The sequence below is a fragment of the Phymastichus coffea genome, unplaced genomic scaffold, assembly GCF_024137745.1.
Source record: "Phymastichus coffea isolate CEN01 unplaced genomic scaffold, Cenicafe_Pcof_1.1 PCOF00003, whole genome shotgun sequence".
Classification (NCBI taxonomy): Eukaryota; Metazoa; Arthropoda; class Insecta; order Hymenoptera; family Eulophidae; genus Phymastichus; species Phymastichus coffea.
This window is the reverse complement of record NW_026706814.1, coordinates 12,124,672-12,145,335: the sequence shown is the minus strand read 5'-3', so window position 1 is coordinate 12,145,335 and position 20,664 is coordinate 12,124,672. Positions and strand designations below refer to the sequence as shown.

The following is a 20,664-nucleotide window of genomic DNA, read 5'->3' as shown; positions in this document are numbered from 1 at the left end:
ACCCGACACAGTTATGTGCACTGGTAAACCTCTGTAGCCTTCGGTGCACAATCGTTTCGGCTGTATTCCGTGAAAATCTTTCTTTTTTTATAACCCTAGTTTATATTTCAGCGATGTATGTGTGCGCATGGCGTAAACGCGATTATCGACCTTAATATAGCTTTCGGTGTTATCCTACACACGGTACATATCTATACCTATATATCTTACAACGTCGTATAACTTGATGTTGGTCTCTCTTTCTTTTGTACGTGACATTTCCAGATAAATTGTTTTAACCATTCTATTTCTTCTTTTAGTACTTGTTCTATTGATTGTAATGGTCAATAAACAGGGATTTTGATGTATTGCGGTAAAAAAATTCTTAAAATAAGGATAAGATTCACACTTATACTGCATGATTAAAAATTAGGAAACGAAGTTCTTAATTTGTAAAATCTTCACTATATACGAAATGTCAAAGAAAAAATAATTATTGACATGGAATAGTATGTGGTCGAAATTTCATAATATTATGAACTAATCAAAGCCGTCAATAGATTTCTGAAAGTAACTTAAAATGTAAATGTGTATATATTGCGTATTACATTTTTTCCGCTACAACTTGATCGAACTTTTGTTTAGTATTACATTCATGCATCTGGGTTTATCGCAAGCGTTGTCATCATAATCCTTGTTTATTACGCAACCATCTGTGCGCGGCAAAGATTGCACGCTCGTAAAATCTATATATGCAATAGAGCATTCAAATTGTTGGAAATGGCATGCAAAACTGATTGCTTATTATTTATTTTATTTTTTGCCAACTAGCTGCTGACGTTTTATTGGTTTTTTCAAGGAAAAGCATCCATATATACATATAAATGTTTATTGTTTGCAAGAAAAAATACTAAAAATCGCCATATTTTCACTAATGCCACTTGGTTTGTTTTCTCTTTTAAGCAATGTTTCTCGAGCGTTTTGAACATTGAAAAAAAGCAACTTATACTTTCTTCACGGTCTTTTTGTACAGTACTTTTTATACAATAAGAGCCATTGTTTTATAAAAAAAAACATCAAATTTTACAATGCATGTTACAAGTTGAAGCAGTTCTTACTTAATTTTTTTATGGCTATACTATTACGTAAATGTCACCAAATTATAGAGAAATATTGCAGCATGTAAAAATTTGTGTCGGACAATGTGCCGGAATAAAAAGCGAAAGAATATTATTTCTCTGTCCAACGGTAAAGAGGAACACAGATCATTTATTTACGGAACAGGAAGTAAGTTAGGAAAATGTGTGTCCATAAAAACAATCAAAGACCTTGTCAAAGATCATTAATGTTTGTACGTTGATATGTGATGTGCATGTTTTATTTTGAAAAAAGAAAATACTTGGGAATTATTGAACTATTTGTGCTTTGCATAAAGCAATAACTCACAATTTTGTAGAATTTTTCAAAGATAACTGATGTGTGTGTTAGCATGTTTGAAAAAAATGGTCAGGTAGTTGACATTAGTAATAAAATACATTTAAATTGTGGGCACGTGCAATGGAAGGTGATCTGTGGAGATCTAGAGGGAGAGAGGGAGAGCTGAGCTCGTTCGTCGGGATTTGCAGGTTAATGAGCTAGAAGCATCATCCGGCCTCCTCCGCTGTTGGTATTAGCACTAACATAGGGGCGACAGCAATCTGTTTTCCCGTCAATTAATCAAAGCCCCTCGTTGCACAGCGCAGCAGCCCAACTAAAAGACCAGAGACGCACGAACAATTCGGGCAGACATTTCCGCGAAAGCACACGCGTGCAATGCGTGTACGCGCGCGCGTATGTAACGAGAGAAAATAGAGCTACGTATCCCCGAGAGCTTGACTTGTTAAATCGCGATAATTCAAGCAGCATTCCTCTTGATTGGATCGCTTACTTGTCATTCGACTTCATAGCATACACAACTTGCTAGTTCACGTGAAAGCTATACCGGCTCAACACCGCTCGCTGCGACTCAGCTTTTCATTTGAAAACTTTCAAGGTTTTTCAAGCTGTTGGGCATCGATTTGGCGATAGCAAAAGCTTTCAACGTATATACCGGATCACTCTATAGATATATGCTTTTCAACTCCGAAACCGACGTACCGCCGTGCTACTTATTACGTGAACAAATACATCGGCTCCGACTTTCGAGCTTTCTATACCTTTTGATCTGTACGTACAAGTATTGGACTTGAACGCTACAAGATAAATTGTAAATATAGAAAGAACTTTTTCTTACAATCGTTTAATATTCTTTTGTAATTTTAATTGCAATGATCTCTGAACTGTCACAATTTCATGGCTCGCCTAGGCTTGCGAATTTAGTTCGAAACATTCAGGCTTTTGAAGCTTTCGCAAAAATTTAAAAAACAAATTTCCGACCAAACTTACAACTCAGTTCATGAATATGGATTGATACAAATCACACTTTGACAATGCAATGTCATCGAGAAACTCAGTTGATACGGCTAAACGCCAAAACTTCTGCCTTGCCAATGAATGAACGTGGCCTTCTGATAAGAAATATAATGTAAACTTATAAATAACTTAAAATTCATTTAGAAAATTAAAAATATTGAAAAAAAACTCATTTATTATTTCAATTTATACGCTGATCAGATCCATTTATAATAATATATAAGCAGTAAGTATTTTTGTTTCATTTCCATAAAGCTTTGGCACATAGTAAGTAAATTCACATCGTATCTGTTTACTATAATAATTATTACTAATAATTTTACTAATGTAATGCATAAATATTCATACAAATAGTTACATGTAAATTATCCAGTGTCTTGCTAATATTAATAACATCAAAGTTAGACATAATTTTCATCAACATAAGTTTTATTACAGTTTGATTATTTAATAAGAAAAATAAATAAATAAGACTTGTGTTATAAAAAAAATAAAATACCGAAAGAAAATTAAAAAAATAGAATCTCATTAATATAATGAAAAATGATATACTGCAATAAAATAAAGAAAAGTCATTATATTGGAAAAATAATTATGATGGAAGTTCAACAATTTTATGCTTCGTAATTGTTGAAAATATTAAAAATAACTACACTCCTATCTACTGAAATAGCAACGAATAGAAAAGTTATTGATATTTAGTGCTTTTTACAAGATTTTCAGATTTTTTATTTTAGAGTAACTTTTAAAGCAAAACAATTTTTTTTAATATTATTAAAAGCTTCTAAAGAACTATAAAATCAATGGATTTCCATCTTTAGGAAGAAGAGAGAGCGGTAGTTCAACTTCAGGTACTCGACCCTTTGGACAGCCACTCGTAATCACTAGCGGAACTAGCGGTACTTCTGCTCTTCCAGTTATGAATAGATCACCTCAGCAAATTGATTCAAAAAGAAACGTTGGACGAAAACGATGATCATATTCTCTAACAAATCTCATATATACTTTAAACATTGACGTAAATTAATTTTTAACTTTTACGAATAATCTTTTTAATAACTTACGTAAAAAATTTCCCGTAATTAATAATCGTAGAATAAGTAAAAGCTGTAATTTGATTCACTTATTGACTGGAAAATATACCATAAAATTATCTCACTAAATAAGACAAATATTTAATAAAACTAAAATCCTTTCGTTTTGAATATTCATAATTCTAGGTAATTAGTTATTTTCCAGCGAAATCGATAATTTATAATAAACTATAAACCTTCGGTTATTTATATAATTATATTTATGAAAAGCACCAAATAAACGCGAATAACGACTACTTTGGAACGCGGTAGTCCGATGAATCTCGATGGTTCAAGGAATGACATATAAAGCGAATAAGGGGAGATGCTTCTCACACTACGGTGGTGAGTAACATATCCTGAAAGCCCAAGAAGGATATAGGGAGAGCAGAAAAAGTAGAATCAAAACAAATGAATTATAAAAAGATTGAAAGCACAGCTTTCTTACTGTATCTGTATATTACGTGTATTTGATAAAGAGATCTTGATAAGTTTGAGAAATTTGCAATACAAAAAAGATGTAATTACGTGAGTCTGTATGTCTTAACATCTTGAATCAATGATAAGATTCTAAATATCCTCTTAAATTTAAGTATAGTCAATTAAAATGCTATATCGAAGTTATTAATTGATACAGTAGAACAAGTTCACATTGTATTTACCAACAGATTCCTTCTTTGTATTTGGTCGCTTAGTGACCTTGAGAAACAAACAACGCGTTCGTATAACTATATACGACAACGTTATTATTCGCGAACGCGCCGTTAGTTCTTGTTTATAAACCCGTCAACATTTAACAACGGCGATATTGCACTCGGCTCAACGTAAAAGCTTTCAAACAGCAGATTGAGGCTAGACGTAGCCTTTCTGCTGGCCTCTTTTTTTATAACGTCCTTTCACGAAAGGGTTAGAGTCACTACCTGACATTCATGATGATTTATGAAGCCTATATAAAATGAAATTATGAGCTGCATCTTGCTTGCAAAAATGTCTCTACAGAAAGTTTTCCACTGTATTCTTTCAAGTATAAATGTGTTGATTACGAAAAGAAACATACACAGAGCACCGTATTGTACTCGTATTATATTTCAGTATAACTGTTACGGTTCTCTATTCACAATTGTTTTGGTCTCTAGACTGTCTTTCTATAACACTCTGACTTTTGTTCTCAAATATAAATTATCTACGTTTCATTAGAAGAACATGAAAAATAACTAATCAATGGACAATAAGGAAGGTAAGTAAACCGTATAAAGCTTGGAATAAAAATGAAATAGAGGAACTAACTATAAGGAAGAAATAACGCTGCAAATAATAATCCTCGGGGAGGAAAAAGGTAGGTTGAGCAACGAGTCCCGTGTCCCTCGCGAGATATGAATTTTTTACTACGCTCACTTTTAATGCTTAAATTATCTATGCACTAGCACATGTGCATTCTATCTTACATTTTGTCCCTCTATAATTTCGTTTATTTGTACTGTGTATGATAATGCATTTGTGAATGATAAAGTGCATGCTGCTTCACTAGTTTTTACTTGTGCCAAGTAATTTCCTCATATGTATACTCATATTATAATTAAACTAGTATTCTTCGCAGCGTTTTGTCGACCATAAATTTTTACTTGAAAGTAGATCGTTTACTGATGCAGCTTTCAGATTGAAGTAAATATTTCATTTGACTAAGGAATACTACTCAATTAATTGAAAGAAATTTTTTGTTTAGAAGGAAAATGAGAAAGAAGCTTTACAAATTTGTATTAGAACGACAAGTTTTGTTTTCGGTTTGGAAATACAAAAAAGAAATAAACGTTCAAACAAATAAATGCAGCACAAATATTCCAACGTCACTAAATGTTCTGTCTATTTAAAAAAAATGCAGCACCACACAGTCCGCAGCGTCGCCGAGAGCGGCTTAATCTGCGCATGAAAAGTTTGAGTCTGGACTCGCCGGAAGGCTCAGCTCACGTACGTCATCGACCACGAGATTACCCCGGTACAGGTCAACGCGATTCGTCGACTCCGCCCCGACGATCCGACAGTGGCAGTATTAACCGATTGTGTGAGTATACTGTTCGTGTCTTGTCTTACGTCCTTTTATTTTTTCTCATAAATTTCAATAATATTGCATTGTAACAAAAAATTTTCGAATGGTATTTAAAACTACTATGAGACCATGTTGAACTATAGTTATCCGCTTGACTTAACTAGTGCAGTTGAACGTAAAATAAATACACACAACTATTTTCGATTGAGGTTGGATAGTTAGGAAAACAATTTCGATTAGATACGAGAAAATTTACTCTTATTTGCACGATCAACAGTATAGGCGGTAAGACAACATCGACTGATTGATTTCACGAACGAATTGGATCGCATCCGCTGACCCATTTGTTACAACTGTATATTAAATGAAATTCTCATTTTTAACAGTATGATTGTTTTAACAGAGGAGAATATGATGTGTAACCTTAATAAGAATATTTGTATCTTGATATTTTTTTAATTTTGTTAGGGTGAGAAGGACTGAGAGTGGAAGTTTTAAAATATTAGATATAAGAACGCCGGATTTATTCAACTTACAATAAAATAGCTTAAATATAACAAATAAACCGGAACGCTCGGAACCAAAGTAAGTTTGCAATTAAAACTAACGATACAAATTACATTTATAAAAGTTCGAAATCTCAATCGCAAACTGAGTTAGTTAAAAATAAGAAAGGATTAAATAAGTCGGCACAAGAATCGTATCTCCAAATATTACAAAGGTATAGTTGACGGAAGGACAATTAATAGAGTATGATAAACGCACGCGTGCTCAACGATAAGCGACTTGCCTTTTTTAAGAGCCGGATCTAGAAAGATTGAAACGCGTCACCGCGCCAGCTGAGTCCGATGCAAAAAATTTTTTTTATCTCAATTCCCTTTCCTCGCACGAAGGTCGAAGGCGTGAACTTCTTGACCTCCTGCCAACGAGGTTTCATTATTCACGTATCAACTGCTCCTTACTCTAGTTGATTGGCTCGAGTCGAAGTCTGTGATGATTCCGACCGCGCGCTAAAGATTGTGCCGTGTTTTGGTGGCTCGTGTTGCGTTGTTTGATATTGCCGGCTTTCGGCTCAAACAACGGGGTGACGGACGCTCAATGTCCGTCATCGGCAATCAGCTTTGAAAGGTAACCTTTCAACCAGTCTGATTGCCGCAATGCTTTTGCCATCTTTTTTAGCGATGTGTGCATTTTTGCGAGTTTGGAGGCAGTGATCGTAGCAATGTTAAATAGTAAAAATTTGATTCTAAATCGTAACTCAGCTTGATGCGGCGCACGCTTCTCTCACACGCTTATTTTAAAGTAAACAATATTCGTAGTGTTGCTTAAGTTTTGAGTTTCGAAGAGGCTGTAATTGAATTTAACAACAAAGGGACCAACCGACAAATATCGGCAGATAAAAGATTCTTTTAGAAATAAGAGTGTCGATGCCGCGACGCATGGTCACTCGATCTTGATTTCGAGTTCGATATCGCACGCGCGCATCGATTAGCAAAACAGTCCGCGGCGTAATGAAATGATCCAAGCGCAATGTCTTTGTCCGAAAATTCTTTGAGAGCATATTTCAAAATACATCCGTAACAAATTTGTTATTTCTCTTTTTTGAAGTTTATTTTGTTAATAAATTTTAAAGTAATAATCGACATTAACTATTGTTTAGTTTTCTTAGTTTGTGGAAAAGAATTGCCGTATTCCAAAATATAGAGTAACACAGTCATGAGTAGTCCCAATTTAATAAAGTTAAAATATCAAACAAAACTCACTTGCAAGCATCGGTGTCAAAATTCAAAATTAGAGAGTCACTGGTATATGAACTAAATAAAAGATACATACGATGGTCGTCTGTATGGAGAGTGTCAGAAAAAGTTCTTAGCTTTTTTGCAATACGCGTAAATTAATTTTAGCAGTTGAAATACGAAAATTGGTAAAGTAATCTACGCGACGACCCTTTTAAATTACACAGACAAATTATCTTTTCAATACATGACAAAACTATTGAAAATGTATTTTTCGGAAGAGTAGCTTTAAAAAATTTTTTTTCATTTGCTAAAGCTTCTGGACTTTTTTTCATCACTATATACCTTGAATAAGAAAAGAAAACTCAAAAATTTTAGCGAATAATAGTATAGATTACGTATCTAGGCCGGGAAAGTATTAGTAAGTCCATAGCACGTGAAAATTCGCCATGTTGCGTATACTATATTTCTATCCACCGGAGCCAAAAAATGGTAGATTACAACTCAAGGCCACGAAAATATTGGCAAGTTCATAATGTGTTTGACAACATCGGCTTTGCCTCGGTCGTCAATTCTATAGATTTATCAATACTCTCACGGCTTAGATACGTAATCTACTATTTTTACAATTATTTTAAGAATCTCACTATATTAACTTTTCTATAAATATTACTATTTAGACTATCACTTTCAAAATATCATAAATAAATTGTGAATTTATTAAAGAAACTGTTATTTCTTGCCCGAGAAAATTACTTCGACTGTTATTGCACAGCAACATTTAATCAACTTGTTTAATTATAACACCAAGTAATTTAAGATTTGATTATTTATTTAATTACTTTCAAAAACATTATTTTGATTCGAAAACTCGACTCTATTGCTTGCACAGGTTCAGATACGATACAGTTCTCGTTGTAAAATGAGATAAATAAGCTTATAGTCATTATTTCTCCGTAGATATTATATGTAACTTCTATTTTTGTAAAATACGATAATAAAAAAAGAAGAAAAAGGTGGTTTTGCTTCCTGATGTGTTAGATAATTTCGTAAAATTATATAATGCATTGAATAAAAGTACATTTTCTTAAAAGATTTTTTGAAATTATAATCAAACGAGAACACTTGCAATGTTGCAGCGGCGCCATGCAGTCCAGGTCAAAGCATCCATGGCATTCACAAGCAACATTTACGAGGCACTATACGAATGTCAAGTGTTGAATTGCCTGATGACAACGAAAAGTCGTACTCTTCTGCGAGCACTTCGCCTTGTCCTTCGCCTCATATGAACAATCAAAATCATTCGAATCCGGCTGGCAAACGTGTCCTACCGCCAAATAATCTTTACGTTGTTTTGTACAATTTCGAAGCTCGACATCGTGACGAGCTTGACCTTAAGTAAGTCATATTGATATTTTCATTATCAATAAATATTGCGTGATATTTTTTGAGATTTACACGTGTAGCAAAGATGTAGGGCTGCTTACGTGTTATATAATACTTCTGTAAATAGCGATACTTGTATAGAAAGTATTTTTTTTCTCGATGTCTTTGTTGTACTTCTATATATAAATCTTATAAGATTATACATTCGAATGGTATTAAACAGACAAGTTTTCAAATTTCCGCCCGTAATATTCTTGAAAGAGACTTAAGCAGAGTTTAGGCGAGTTATCGTTTCTATTATTTGTTCGGTGCTACTGTAGATATTCACAAGGTTTATAAGTGTTAGACTGTAAGACTATATTTAATTTTCTTCAATAAATTTGAACTTGAAATAAAATACAATTTGTCTAATTTTTGAAGCTATATAAACAATCATTAACAAATGATTATACCATTTTCGTCCTAACAATCGTTTAATTTTCTCTAGCTTGTTTGAAATAATAGGCGGAGCAAATATATGATTTCAAATATTCTAATATATTATCAGTGAAAAATCAATACGAAGTACATTAAGACTATTCTCTCTCTATTCTATTTTATTCTATTCTATTTACGACTGTTTCGAAATATTTAATAATTATTGACGTTTAATTATTTAAGTTTACTGCTAATTATTAAACAAAAATACATTGATTGAGAATAGTAGAACTAATACAATAGGTAATAATAATATAAACAGTTGAAAATATTTTACTTCTTTACTGTAAAGATTACTAACAAATTAATCATCAGTACAGTATACGAATTTATTTCTTATATAACCATTTTAGTTGTTGTAAACAATTACCACAAATTTACTTTTCTTAGTTATTGTTCTATTATAACAGAGTAATATAATGTGACATTAGCATTAACAATACATACCTAAAATATATATTTTTACAGAGCCGGCTATAAAGTAACTGTTATAGACAAATCCGACAAAGATTGGTGGAAAGGAAAATGTTTAGGTGGACGGGCGGGTTTTTTCCCCAGCACTTACGTTATGAGGGTAGAATCCGGCCAAAAGACACTCCAAGTAACACGGAACCTTCAGTTAGCAGACCAAATGACTCTTTTGCGTGATCAGGTAAACATTTATGAGTCTATTTTATTTTGAATGATAAGTTGGCTTGGGAAAAGAAATGGAACACACCATAGATGTGTGTTCAGCGTGTATAAATTTAATAGCAATGAAACACGAGGAGAGTTCAGTGTTTTCATTTTTATGCAATTCGAGAAATTGCCTACTGCAAATAGTATCCAATTTTTTATATAACAGGAGACAAAAATTTTAATTAAAAATTTAATAAAATAAGAGTTATATTCTATAAGGTGAACTGTATTCCAATCGAATGATTCTATTTATAATTGGATCTGCAGAGTTAAATTCTTTTGTCACTTTAGTGAAGTTCTGTAGAAGCTCGATTTGGCTCAATAATTAGGAGTTGTCGCATTATTTGCGTTGCTAAATTTAAGAACTTGCAATATTTTTGCAAGCCTCTTAAACCTCGATTTTTATTGTTCGTATTTTCGAGTTGTATGTGGGCTCTTTCATCTTAATTTATACGGTGAATTGAATAGATTTAGAGTTGAAGCTTTCGCCGAAGGCAATAACTGAGTTTATTTTTCAACACCATTTCAAAATACATTTTCAACAATTTATCGAGTACTTCTTCATATGATTGAGCTTGGTTGATGAAAACATCTGTTGTAGATTGTCGTGCAAGTCGGCGAAGAAGTTGACGGTGTCGCAATGGTGCGCTGCGCTTCGGACGTGCTTGCGTCAGGGCAAGCTACAAAGGATGGCGAGATTCGATGCAAAGAGATTTTGTGTCCCTTGAAATATCTGCAGGAGGTGTGACAGCAACCTTCTCAGGCCCAGGCCGACGGCGATCACTATAGACGCAATCGCAACCGCGGGCCCACAACTGCCTCGGAAAAGTATTACGATTGCTTGCAATGTGCTGATCAGTGCAGGCACGATCTCATTCTGAAAAGCAGAAACAATTGTTGCAATAATAACAACAGTAACAAGAATAACCTCCCCGGTAAAAATCTCCACGGCAAGAATAGCAGGCCGAATGTTGCTAATCGTGGTAAAAACGTCGCCAAAAACGTCAACAAAAGCACCAATTCGAACAACAAAATCAACGCGGTGGCTGCAAAAAATCAAAAGAACAGCAGTGCAGTGAGCAGCGCCGCCGTCAATAAAAATCGAGTTCAGAAGATCAACAATCTTCAAGCGGCGAACGTCAAAAGCACCAACAAGACTGCCACTAATAATCAACAACTTGAAAGTTATCTGATGAGCGTGAAGGATCCTTCGATACGTCGTTGGCTATCAAAAAGCTCCAACAGCAGCAGCTACAACGAGGCACGCCTACAACACTTGTGTGACAAGCAAAATCATCAGAGGGGTCCCGCTACGCCTGCTCGCAAACGCTCGTCTTTGGCTAGACCCGTAAGGATCCACGATAGCTTTCCACAAGAAAATGAAGCTGTCATTGTCAACTGGGACGAGAGCCAAAATCTACAGATACGATCAAGATGCATGGCTGACAAGGTCGGATACAGCTGTATACTTATTTATACATTTCATGGGATTTACCGACGTAACTAGTTTCGTGTGTTACAGTCCAAGGTGAAACAAAAGGACAAGGACAATAAGAAGAAGAAAAAGAAGGGGCATCAGTTGGAGCAGATTGTCGATGATGTTGTTGAGATCCGCGTCGACGAAGAAATTACCATGTCGCCAATACGGCTGCGTCTTGGCGAATTTTTCGAGCTTTCGCTACCGAAGTATCGCAAGCGAAAGCGAAGAAGACGCCACCGCATGATGATAGCGACAATGCGCGAGAAGACAATGAAGTCAATGTTGGAGGCAGGTGCTTTGCGTACCGGTCGACAGCGCACTGGAAGCACCTTCAAAGATACCGAACGTCTACTCAAGGTACTCAGCATCAACAATGTGGACCGAGATAATCGGTACAATGTTACGCGCTGTTCTGTCATGTAATATTCTAGATCACATACATGCCTCACAGAATATTAATAATATAATATTAATAATAATAATATTAATTAATAATTAATTATTAATAATAATAATTATTATTAATTAATATTAATTAATATTACTTATTATTAATTATTAATAATATTTATAATATACACGCCAACTTCAATCTTAAAGCGTACCGTTCAACTTTTTAGAAATTAATTTCTTTCTTTTGTGGATTGACCGTTTAACTTTCATAATTTAACGTTTTGCTTCGTTCTAGCACCGCTTCCAATTTCATAATATCTAGATGATCATTACCATTTCAATTTTATAGGCTTTGTTTTTGTTTATGTTGGTAAATCCTATAAACAACCTTTTAAAAAACAATCTGTGCATCCTGATTATTAGCTATTAGAAAAATTGGAACTGATTTTGTCTATACTTGAAAAATATTGAGGATATGCCTATCGACTTTTTTAGACTTTCCTAGACATAAAAAAATAAACAAAGTAAAAATAACATTCATCTATGCGGTTAAGTTGTTGGAAAACTATTATTGATTTTACATTAAATTTTTAATATTGCTTAAAAAATTTGAGAATTATAGGAAATTGTTATATATTTACGATGTACTTATTGAATGTATTATCTATGATTTTATTGCACGTGAAGGTGATCAGGAGTATACTGCCAGTAAAAGGCAATTTATATATACTATAGAAATATGTTATAGAGTTGAAAACAAATTAATTATAACCAGATTTTGTGACGGGTTGAGAGTTCTTTCTTGACATTACCCGATCTTTGAGGATAAGGTTGGATGGTGAAATAAATGCAATTAAATATACAATAAGTGTATGCGCTTTATTAATTAAAAACGAAAGAGAGAAAGAGAGAGAGAGAGAGAGAGAGAGATCGTGTGTGTGCGCGCGCGACTACTGCCCGAGCTCGAATGTCTCCCGGCTGCGCCGAATCATCTCGGTACGCATTTCGCCTAATCGTCTCCACTTTGTCCTTGTAGAGGTGCAAATGCACTTGCATGAGCGACCCAAAAAAGTTGACGAATACCCTTCAAGCCGTAAGAACATGGCGAGCGCGAGTATAAGCAGAGTATAAGCTGGAGTCCAGTGACTCTCAGGAAGCTTCGCACGTGACAATTTAAATAATTTATTTTACACATTGGTAATTTTTCAAATTATGACTAAGAAAAATTAAGCTTAAATGAACTTTCTTAATTAGTAGAAGCAATTTCCATGTAATGCTATTCATTATTTTTGGACACTCCGTGCGGAAAGTGCGTTTTTCTCGCACGCTCGGCAAGAAACGTGCGTTGAAAATCGCACTTTCCACACGCCGTATTAAAAAATACGGTACGGCACATGTTCAGGAAAGAGTTTCTCGCTTCGCTCGGGCATAAACGCCACACGAGGCAAGAATCTATTTTCCCGCACTTGTATCGTAATGTACTAAATCGAAATTAAGCTAGATCACCATAAATATTATTAGTATATTAGCTAACTAGCGCGGGAAAGTAGATTTTTGTCTCGTGTGAGGTTTACACCCAAGCGAAGTGAAGCGAGGTTGGAAAGGCACACGAGGCAAAAATCTCTTTCCCGAACATGTTAGATACGGTATTTTTCAAAACAATGCGTGTAAAGTACAACTGATATAAGACATGAGCACTCAAGTTGAGTGCACGTTTTTCACCGAGCATTCGGCAAAGTAGTATTTTTCGCACGGCGTGTTGAAAACGTAATGCTTAACCAGTTTCAGATTGAACTACAAAATACGTTGAAGAGCAGCTGTTATAAATCAGACAAACAATCGATTTGAAAATAAAAATTCGTATTAATTAAATTACTGCTTAATAAAATAAATTATTTTATAGCCTGACGTAAATGAATCGTACATAGTAAAAGTGTATAAGATATATCTACTAATGATGTTATAAATTGTTACTTTTTCTTTAAAGTTATTGACTTTTAGCTAAGAAGAAATACAAAATATAAATAACGTAATATAATAAGTGTGCGATTCTAGTTAAAACAAGTGGCTTAACCATATTACATTATAAATATAAAGCGTTGATAACAAGAAGTTTATCGAACCTAGCTGAATTTGAAACTATTTTTTTAGATACAACAAACACAAGTGATACTTTGATAAATTAAATAATATTCAAAGGAGTCTACGTATTATACTCTAGCAGAAACTTAATATATTGTATTGAATATCGAATGAAATTTTTTTTCAAGAATCAATTTAAAAGTTTGATAGGTGCTGCACATCTTTAATTTTTCATATTTTTGTATACAGCGTTCGGAATTACAGATGACTACTTAATCGAATGTAATATACATTAGACATGATTATACAATCACCTATAATAATGCATTGAAATATTATTATTTTTGATAATAATTTATTTAATTTTAACAGACAATGTAATCACTTACATATTGATTATTTCGAGTTAGACACTATATGCACAGATTTGTCAATATTTAAAGTAGTATAATGAATTAAATAAGTATATTACGCCAGATTAGTAATATATTTATTTTGCAATATATGCAAATTACAGTTCCATAAAAAGTATATTAAATAAATATTAAATCCCGAGCGCGGTGAAATGTCTACCTAACGTAATATGGATAGTCACATAGCTGCTCTTAGTTCACCGAAAACATCGTATATAGTGAGAATAAACAGAAGTTGACAAATGCCTAATTATTATCTTGTCCGTACAAATAAATGAAAGTTAAGAGCATTGATTGACTGCGAGCGTCGTTACAAATCATTATGATATTATTCAATGAAAACAATTGATCAAGTGGTTGTATGGTCCATGAAAGATTGAATATTCAATCGTCTTTGCTGCATCGTTTGTACTCGATTAATTATAATAAGCCTAATCTTTTTATGAATAGGCGATGCTTAGATTAATAATATATTATGAATTAAAATTGGAGCTGGTAATTATGATATTTTTTTATTTTTATGATCTTAGAAGATTTTTAGAAATAAACACACATTAACTTCAAGTAACTTGTGTATAAAAGAATTATGATCATATCATTTTTAAACAACTATTCTTAAGAAGTATAACATTTGAAAAACTTAACTGAAGACCTCAAATTACTACAAAAAAACTGCCGGATTTTTACATTTTCATAACTCTACTATCAAAAATATAAAAGAAATTAAAAGCACTGAATATAAATTACTACTATTATAGAGATTTCTATAATAGTCAACATAAAATTTTATACTTTATTTTGGTTTGTCTCTATAGTATATTACGTACCTAGATTGGGAAAGTATCAGTAAGTTGATAGCACGTAAGAATTGGCAAATACATGCTATGATCGGCTTGCCAATTTCCCGACGGTAGGGCCAATACTATTTTTTTGTCCACCGAGGCCACAATTAGTATGTTACCGACTGAGATACGGTCGAAAAAAACTACTTTCAAGCCGCTGGATAAAACAATAGTTCAGAGCCCTAATCATAAAATTCAAAACTCTAATTATGTTAGAATTTATTTAAAAAATAGAACATTCTCGGAAGGGTTGGTTCTTCATTCCATTTTTCAATATCTGCAACTATGGGTGATACTCTTTATAGTTACGAATTTAACATTCGATACGTCTCATCGAAATTCGATGTACATCCGCTTTAATAACTCCAGTGAAAATATAGATCATAACTTTTATTGAATTCAAAATGATGTATATGTAAATTTTGAGAAACGCATTAATTAATATCTTTTAAAGAATAAAAACGACGCTCGCTTTCTGTATATATATATATATATATATATATATAAATATAATTTTTGGCTTTTATTAGAGAAACCATATATAATTATTGTTGACATAAAATTTATGAATTATCTTACGATTATCACAGATAAAATACTAAAACATGTACTAACAGGTATAAAACCAATTAATGGATCCTATAACACACTGTATATAAGCATTTAATCGCTAGATACAAATTCTAAACGAGACATTAGCAAAGACAAGGTTGAATTTTTGCACAGTCGAGTACAGAAATTAAGAAAAATTTTATTCCACTAAACTTATGGAATTATTAAAAATAACAAAATCTTAAAGCCTTCAACTTCTTCCTCTGCCGAATTATGTATTCCGCCTGTGCCACGAAGTAAAAGCTTCAATATTAGAATTGAATAATATTTGATTAACTTAGAGGTGCATTTAACAAGTATCATCTTATTATCAACACGTATAGTGTATATTATGCAAAAAAAAATACTAATTGCAACTTTTTAGTGACACCAGACACTGAATTTGCACTATTCTAATAACTAAACTACTTGCATTAAAGACAATAGAGTATGGAAGTTGGCACGTGATTTGATTTGTATGTAACAAAAAAGTACACTTTATTCATTAACATCGATATTAGTTGAATTCAAAAATCATAACCGTCCGGTATAGATCATAATCTTAAATTGCAGCTCCATACGAAACATGAGAAAATACGCCAAAACAGTTTGAACAGTTAAAACTCGCATAATACAATCGTCATCTATATTAAGAGAAATTTTGCACTTTATTGATATATGCACACGTGTACTTTTAAATAATAAAAAATTTTCGGAAAACTTCCATTAATTGACAAAACAACGGTTATGCCGACTGGCTGTTGTTGAATTGAAAACGTTATTTGTGTTAATAAATGATGAACAACAGCTGCTTGTGATCTACAAATGCAGAGCTTTTACAGTTTATCAAGAAAAAAAATATATTGAGACTATCCTTGAATGTTTGTAAATGTCTGTAAATGTTTATAGTATGTTTATAAATGTCTATTGTAGAAAAATACTTATTTGAGAAATAATGTATTATTATAAGTTTATGATTTCAGTAGAATGCACATTTATTCTGAATGAATAAAAAATATCGATTAATTTGAACATAAGAAAAATCACGTTATAAAGTCTAATGATTTGACAAAGTTTTATTTCTCTATTCTTATTACTTTAATAATCATGATTATAGTTAATACAATATATACCATAATTTAGTATCAAACTGTATTGAAGTTTTGTGTTTTATACATTGCGGCGTATGAAAAAAAAACGTTCTGTGCTCGAATCAAAATAATTATTATTTTTTTATGTTAAACCTCTACGGTAAAATGAATGATTAGCTTGTCATTAGAATTCTGGAGTTATCGAAAGAAAAACTGTTAGTTCGAGTGTATTCTATATTAAGAGAATATGTAAATCTACAGTATATTTTATGTGTATCTATAAACAAACGATATACTCTTCGTTATTATTATATTTAGTTTACTGATGCTAGTCTTCATTATGTAAAACAAGTTGTTGGATTGTATGAAAAATATTATTTTGATTAAACCTTGTATATTTCTTGCAATGTAATAAAGAATGAAATAAATGACCATAAGATATTGGAGATTTTATTGCAAAAATTACAAGCGATTTAATATATAAAAATAGAAGATTATTCTATAAGATTGCGTGTAGATTGGTACTATTGACGATAACCAACTACTGTACCAATTTTCCTTTCATCAAAAAGAAAGAATAAAAATGTAACGATATCTTTTACTTATCTAATAATTTATCCAAACTATTGTTGAAATCGAAAAAATATAATAAATAATATATTAGAAAATGATATAATATCGTAATTAGTATATAATTTATGAAATCATCAACGGAATTTGAATTTGTTACATGATAATACGGTCAGAAATGAAGTTGTTCCATATCCTTTAAAGTTTATTTATTTAAAAGTCTTTGCTTGGATTGTAAACTTCGTAAACAGAGAAATAAAGTCAACGGACATAAGACAAAAAAAAGAATAAAAATGAAGAGCTTTGATGAGTATCAAGTCGAATAGATTTAGACTAATTTGAATTTAGCTCCTTTGACAATGGGGAACTTGTCACCATTGCAAATGCCACGGAAGTCATCGAGAGACAGATCATAGATGGCCACACCACCGAGTCCCTTGGACTTGACGTAATTGGCCTTTTTGCCAGCAGTGTCGGGATCTTCGAATCCAACCCAGATGCCATCGGCTTTGGTATCGGCGTTGTACTGTTGATAAGCGTAAGGCCCGTACTTATTGGACGGATCGTTGACGCGTCGAATGCGGCCAACCGCGTGCTCGGTCAGGCGAGAGCAGACCTCGGCATACGACAGCAGACCGGGAATGTTGGTGTGCGGACCTTCGCCTCCTGGACCATCAGCGGTTACAGGAGGTACTCCCGCAGCTTCACTGTCCTGAGTCAATTTCCACGTGCGAGCAAATGCGGGTATTCCGATGACGATTTTACTTCCGGGCGTTCCGTTTTGCAGCCAGTATCTGAAAAACAACAATCGCCATTTCATTTGACTACTCGCTCGCAACTGACATTGTTATGCAATTAATTACCTAGCTTGAGTGTCGATATTATCGCTTTGTTCACGGCCGTAGCTCTCATAAACTGGTGCAGGATAGTCAGCCTTCTTGGGGTTTCGCTCAGGAGTGCTCTGGTCAAAGGCAAGAATGTGGATAGCTTCCAAATGCGGTATAATCGTTCTCGCGTCGTAGTAAGCTGAACAAATAAATAAGTTTGATTTTTTAGGATTGACGCAAGCCATTAGAACGATTCAACGATATAGGTGAGCTCCAATACTAACTACTAGCATTGACGTGAGGCAAAACCGTCAAAGATAGCGCCTTGTTCTTTGTCCTCAGTTGAGCCTTGAGATCGCGGACAATATTGGTAAAACCATTGCGATGATCGTCCTCCTTCTCGTCCTTAAATTTACCTGCTCCGAATACTTTCTTGACACCGTGCCAGAAAGATCCAAACGTGCCACGTTGTTTTTTCACCCGAACCTCTGGGAATTGCCAGGCGAGGTCAACACCGTCAAACTCATAATCGTACAACAAACGAATCACCGAATTGATGAACTTGCTTCTGGCTTCTGACGTTTCCGTCTGAAAACAATTCATTTAATTCGGTAAGATTAATCAAATTTTAAGTGAGAAATTTCCGTCGCGGTTGTGAAATAATCAACATTCATTAGTACGAACACGTACTGTTGAATAATTTCATTCGCACTTCGTAAGTGCAAAATTCAAAATGGTTATAATCAAGATAGCCTTGAACATTATACGTACTCGACTGCGAATTATTTACTCGCCGAAGATAACTAACGGCTATGCTAATTATTTCAATCGTTACAAATAGTTTAGTGATCTAATATACGTGTTAAAATCTAAAGTTTCATTGGTTTGAAGAATATGTCATTATTATTTATGCCATTGCATTAAAACATTAATTTTTAAGTATTTTATAATTACTTCAAAAATTTATCTGTTGTGCAAACAAGGAATAAGAAAATGTTTAGTAATACATAAAAGTGACTTAGTGCCATTAGTCAGTAGATCGTACGTCATTTCGTAATAATCTTTGATGTTCTATTCGAGGCTGAAGATAAATTTGTGATAGTATTCTTAGCAATGCATTATAATCTAATATTTTTATTTTCATTAGAGATTATCTCGAAAATTCGATATCACGGGGACTTTATGAATGAATATGGATTTACTTACGACAAGGAGATATTTGTGAGTGTCTTCATAAGGATCGGCATTGCCACCAATTCCAAGGTAGACTTTAAGGTCAGGGAATTGACGTTTGAGTTGGGTAACTAGACGATAGAATCCATAACCAGCACCAGTGTCTAAGCTTGGGTTCAATGGTATGACCTCAAAATTTGCGGCGTTGATACCAGCAAAGCCGTAAATCAAGTGAGTACAAAGCGAAAGCGCCGGCCGGAGATCGTCCACGTTAAATTTACCGGGACCTACGCAATTAACAATCATATTAGAAGTTTGAAAAAGAAAGACCAATAAACCAATGACTACACCAATTTAGCTGATATAAAGCGATCACCAGTTTTAACATACTGTCATTGTTTCTGGAATAATAATTCAAAACTATAGATTGATTGTGGACTTGCTATAAGGATAACTTGAACTTTAGTAAGTATTTCAGAGTTGTATTAAAAATTCAAATTTACGGCAATAATTGTGAACATTATAAATTTTTCAAGTATCGTATACAGTAACATTATGCAATTTGGAAATTGTACCGATAAAACTTTAAATTAAAATAAATATCTTTTATAGAATATGCAATGTATCCATGCAATGGTGAAGAAATTTTAAGAGATTATAATGCTATTTACCAGCGCGCAGGAAAGATGTTGAGTTCCAATAACAAACGACTTTGGTGTGTTCATGAGAATCAACAGCGCTGAGCGCAGAATTGACACAAGCAAGCAGTACAACGGCTACCGCCGTTGAAATTAGCAGTTTCATTGTCGTATCTAACTAAACATACGCAAATATTAGATGAATATAATTCAAGAAATCGAGCATATAATTATTACATACAATGTTACAATATAATAATTTTAACAAAGAGCTTTGAATTCACGAAAGAAAATTCGACAGAATAAACGAAACATATAAAAAAGTTATAAATAAATAGTCAAAAAATTATTGTTCATTTTTCTGGTACAGTATAAATGATCTAAACCGCAACGAAAAGAAGTCTGATGATCTCAACTTACCTTCTCAGCAGAAAGTATCAGACTAAGCCGATATCTTCCGTTACTTTGAAGCAAATTGTCGTTTCGTCATCTCAATTTAAGTGGGGTGTCGTGTCTTTAAAAGTCTTACGTCATTTCGCTTGATACTTCTCCCGATTGCTTTTACGACTATCTCGTATATACTTTTCCATAGTGAAACTTAAGTTTTGTTTTAGTGGAGAAATGCGCAACTTTTTCTTTCAATGTTATGTATATTTTGAAGACAATGAAAAATATAAGTTGTTTTTCATATAACAACAGAATATCTAAATAATTTCCAATAATAAATGATCATCTATACA

The 20,664-nt window shown here is 33.3% G+C and overlaps 3 protein-coding genes across 8 annotated transcripts in view; 2 read left to right on the top strand and 1 right to left on the bottom strand.

Moving 5' to 3' along the window:
* The window catches only part of LOC131666226 (uncharacterized), a 72,687-nt gene extending 62,106 nt beyond the window's left edge, over positions 1 to 10,581 (top strand). For 5 of the 6 annotated variants that reach the window (XM_058938734.1, XM_058938743.1, XM_058938708.1 and 2 more), the window contains 4 exons: positions 5,383 to 5,562; positions 8,423 to 8,681; positions 9,615 to 9,798; positions 10,426 to 10,581. In XM_058938734.1, coding sequence (XP_058794717.1) covers positions 5,383 to 5,562; positions 8,423 to 8,681; positions 9,615 to 9,798; positions 10,426 to 10,572 — 770 coding nt within the window. In that variant the 3' untranslated portion in view covers positions 10,573 to 10,581. Of the gene's footprint in view, positions 1 to 5,382; positions 5,563 to 8,422; positions 9,390 to 9,614; positions 9,799 to 10,425 lie in introns of those variants that run through there. The other variant, XR_009302081.1, reaches the window with a different exon arrangement.
* Positions 10,581 to 17,571, top strand: LOC131666259 (uncharacterized). The gene is made up of 2 exons (XM_058938772.1): positions 10,581 to 11,274; positions 11,347 to 17,571. Exons 1-2 carry the CDS (start codon positions 11,017 to 11,019, stop codon positions 11,725 to 11,727), a joined length of 639 nt encoding a protein of 212 aa, XP_058794755.1. The 5' UTR covers positions 10,581 to 11,016; the 3' UTR covers positions 11,728 to 17,571.
* LOC131666252 (chitinase-like protein Idgf4) lies at positions 17,479 to 20,463 on the bottom strand. Its single transcript, XM_058938760.1, has 6 exons — positions 20,345 to 20,463; positions 19,958 to 20,102; positions 19,320 to 19,573; positions 18,398 to 18,701; positions 18,150 to 18,312; positions 17,479 to 18,080 (listed from the first exon to the last, which is right to left on the bottom strand). The coding sequence occupies exons 2-6, from the start codon at positions 20,088 to 20,090 to the stop codon at positions 17,615 to 17,617; spliced, it is 1,320 nt and encodes a 439-aa protein (XP_058794743.1). The 5' UTR covers positions 20,091 to 20,102; positions 20,345 to 20,463; the 3' UTR covers positions 17,479 to 17,614.
* Between the last annotated feature and the right edge of the window lie 201 nt (positions 20,464 to 20,664).

Bases quoted from the DNA above. Each gene is read 5' to 3' on its own strand.
- LOC131666259 (XM_058938772.1), top strand. From the start codon at position 11,017: ATGAGCGTGAAGGATCCTTCGATACGTCGTTGGCTATCAAAAAGCTCC. The intron at 11,275-11,346 runs GTCGGATACAGC...CGTGTGTTACAG, and splicing joins CAAGATGCATGGCTGACAAG to TCCAAGGTGAAACAAAAGGA.
- LOC131666252 (XM_058938760.1), bottom strand. From the start codon at position 20,090: ATGAAACTGCTAATTTCAACGGCGGTAGCCGTTGTACTGCTTGCTTGT. The intron at 18,313-18,397 runs GTTAGTATTGGA...TTATTTGTTCAG, and splicing joins GCCTCACGTCAATGCTAGTA to CTTACTACGACGCGAGAACG. The intron at 18,081-18,149 runs GTAATTAATTGC...GTTGTTTTTCAG, and splicing joins AATATCGACACTCAAGCTAG to ATACTGGCTGCAAAACGGAA.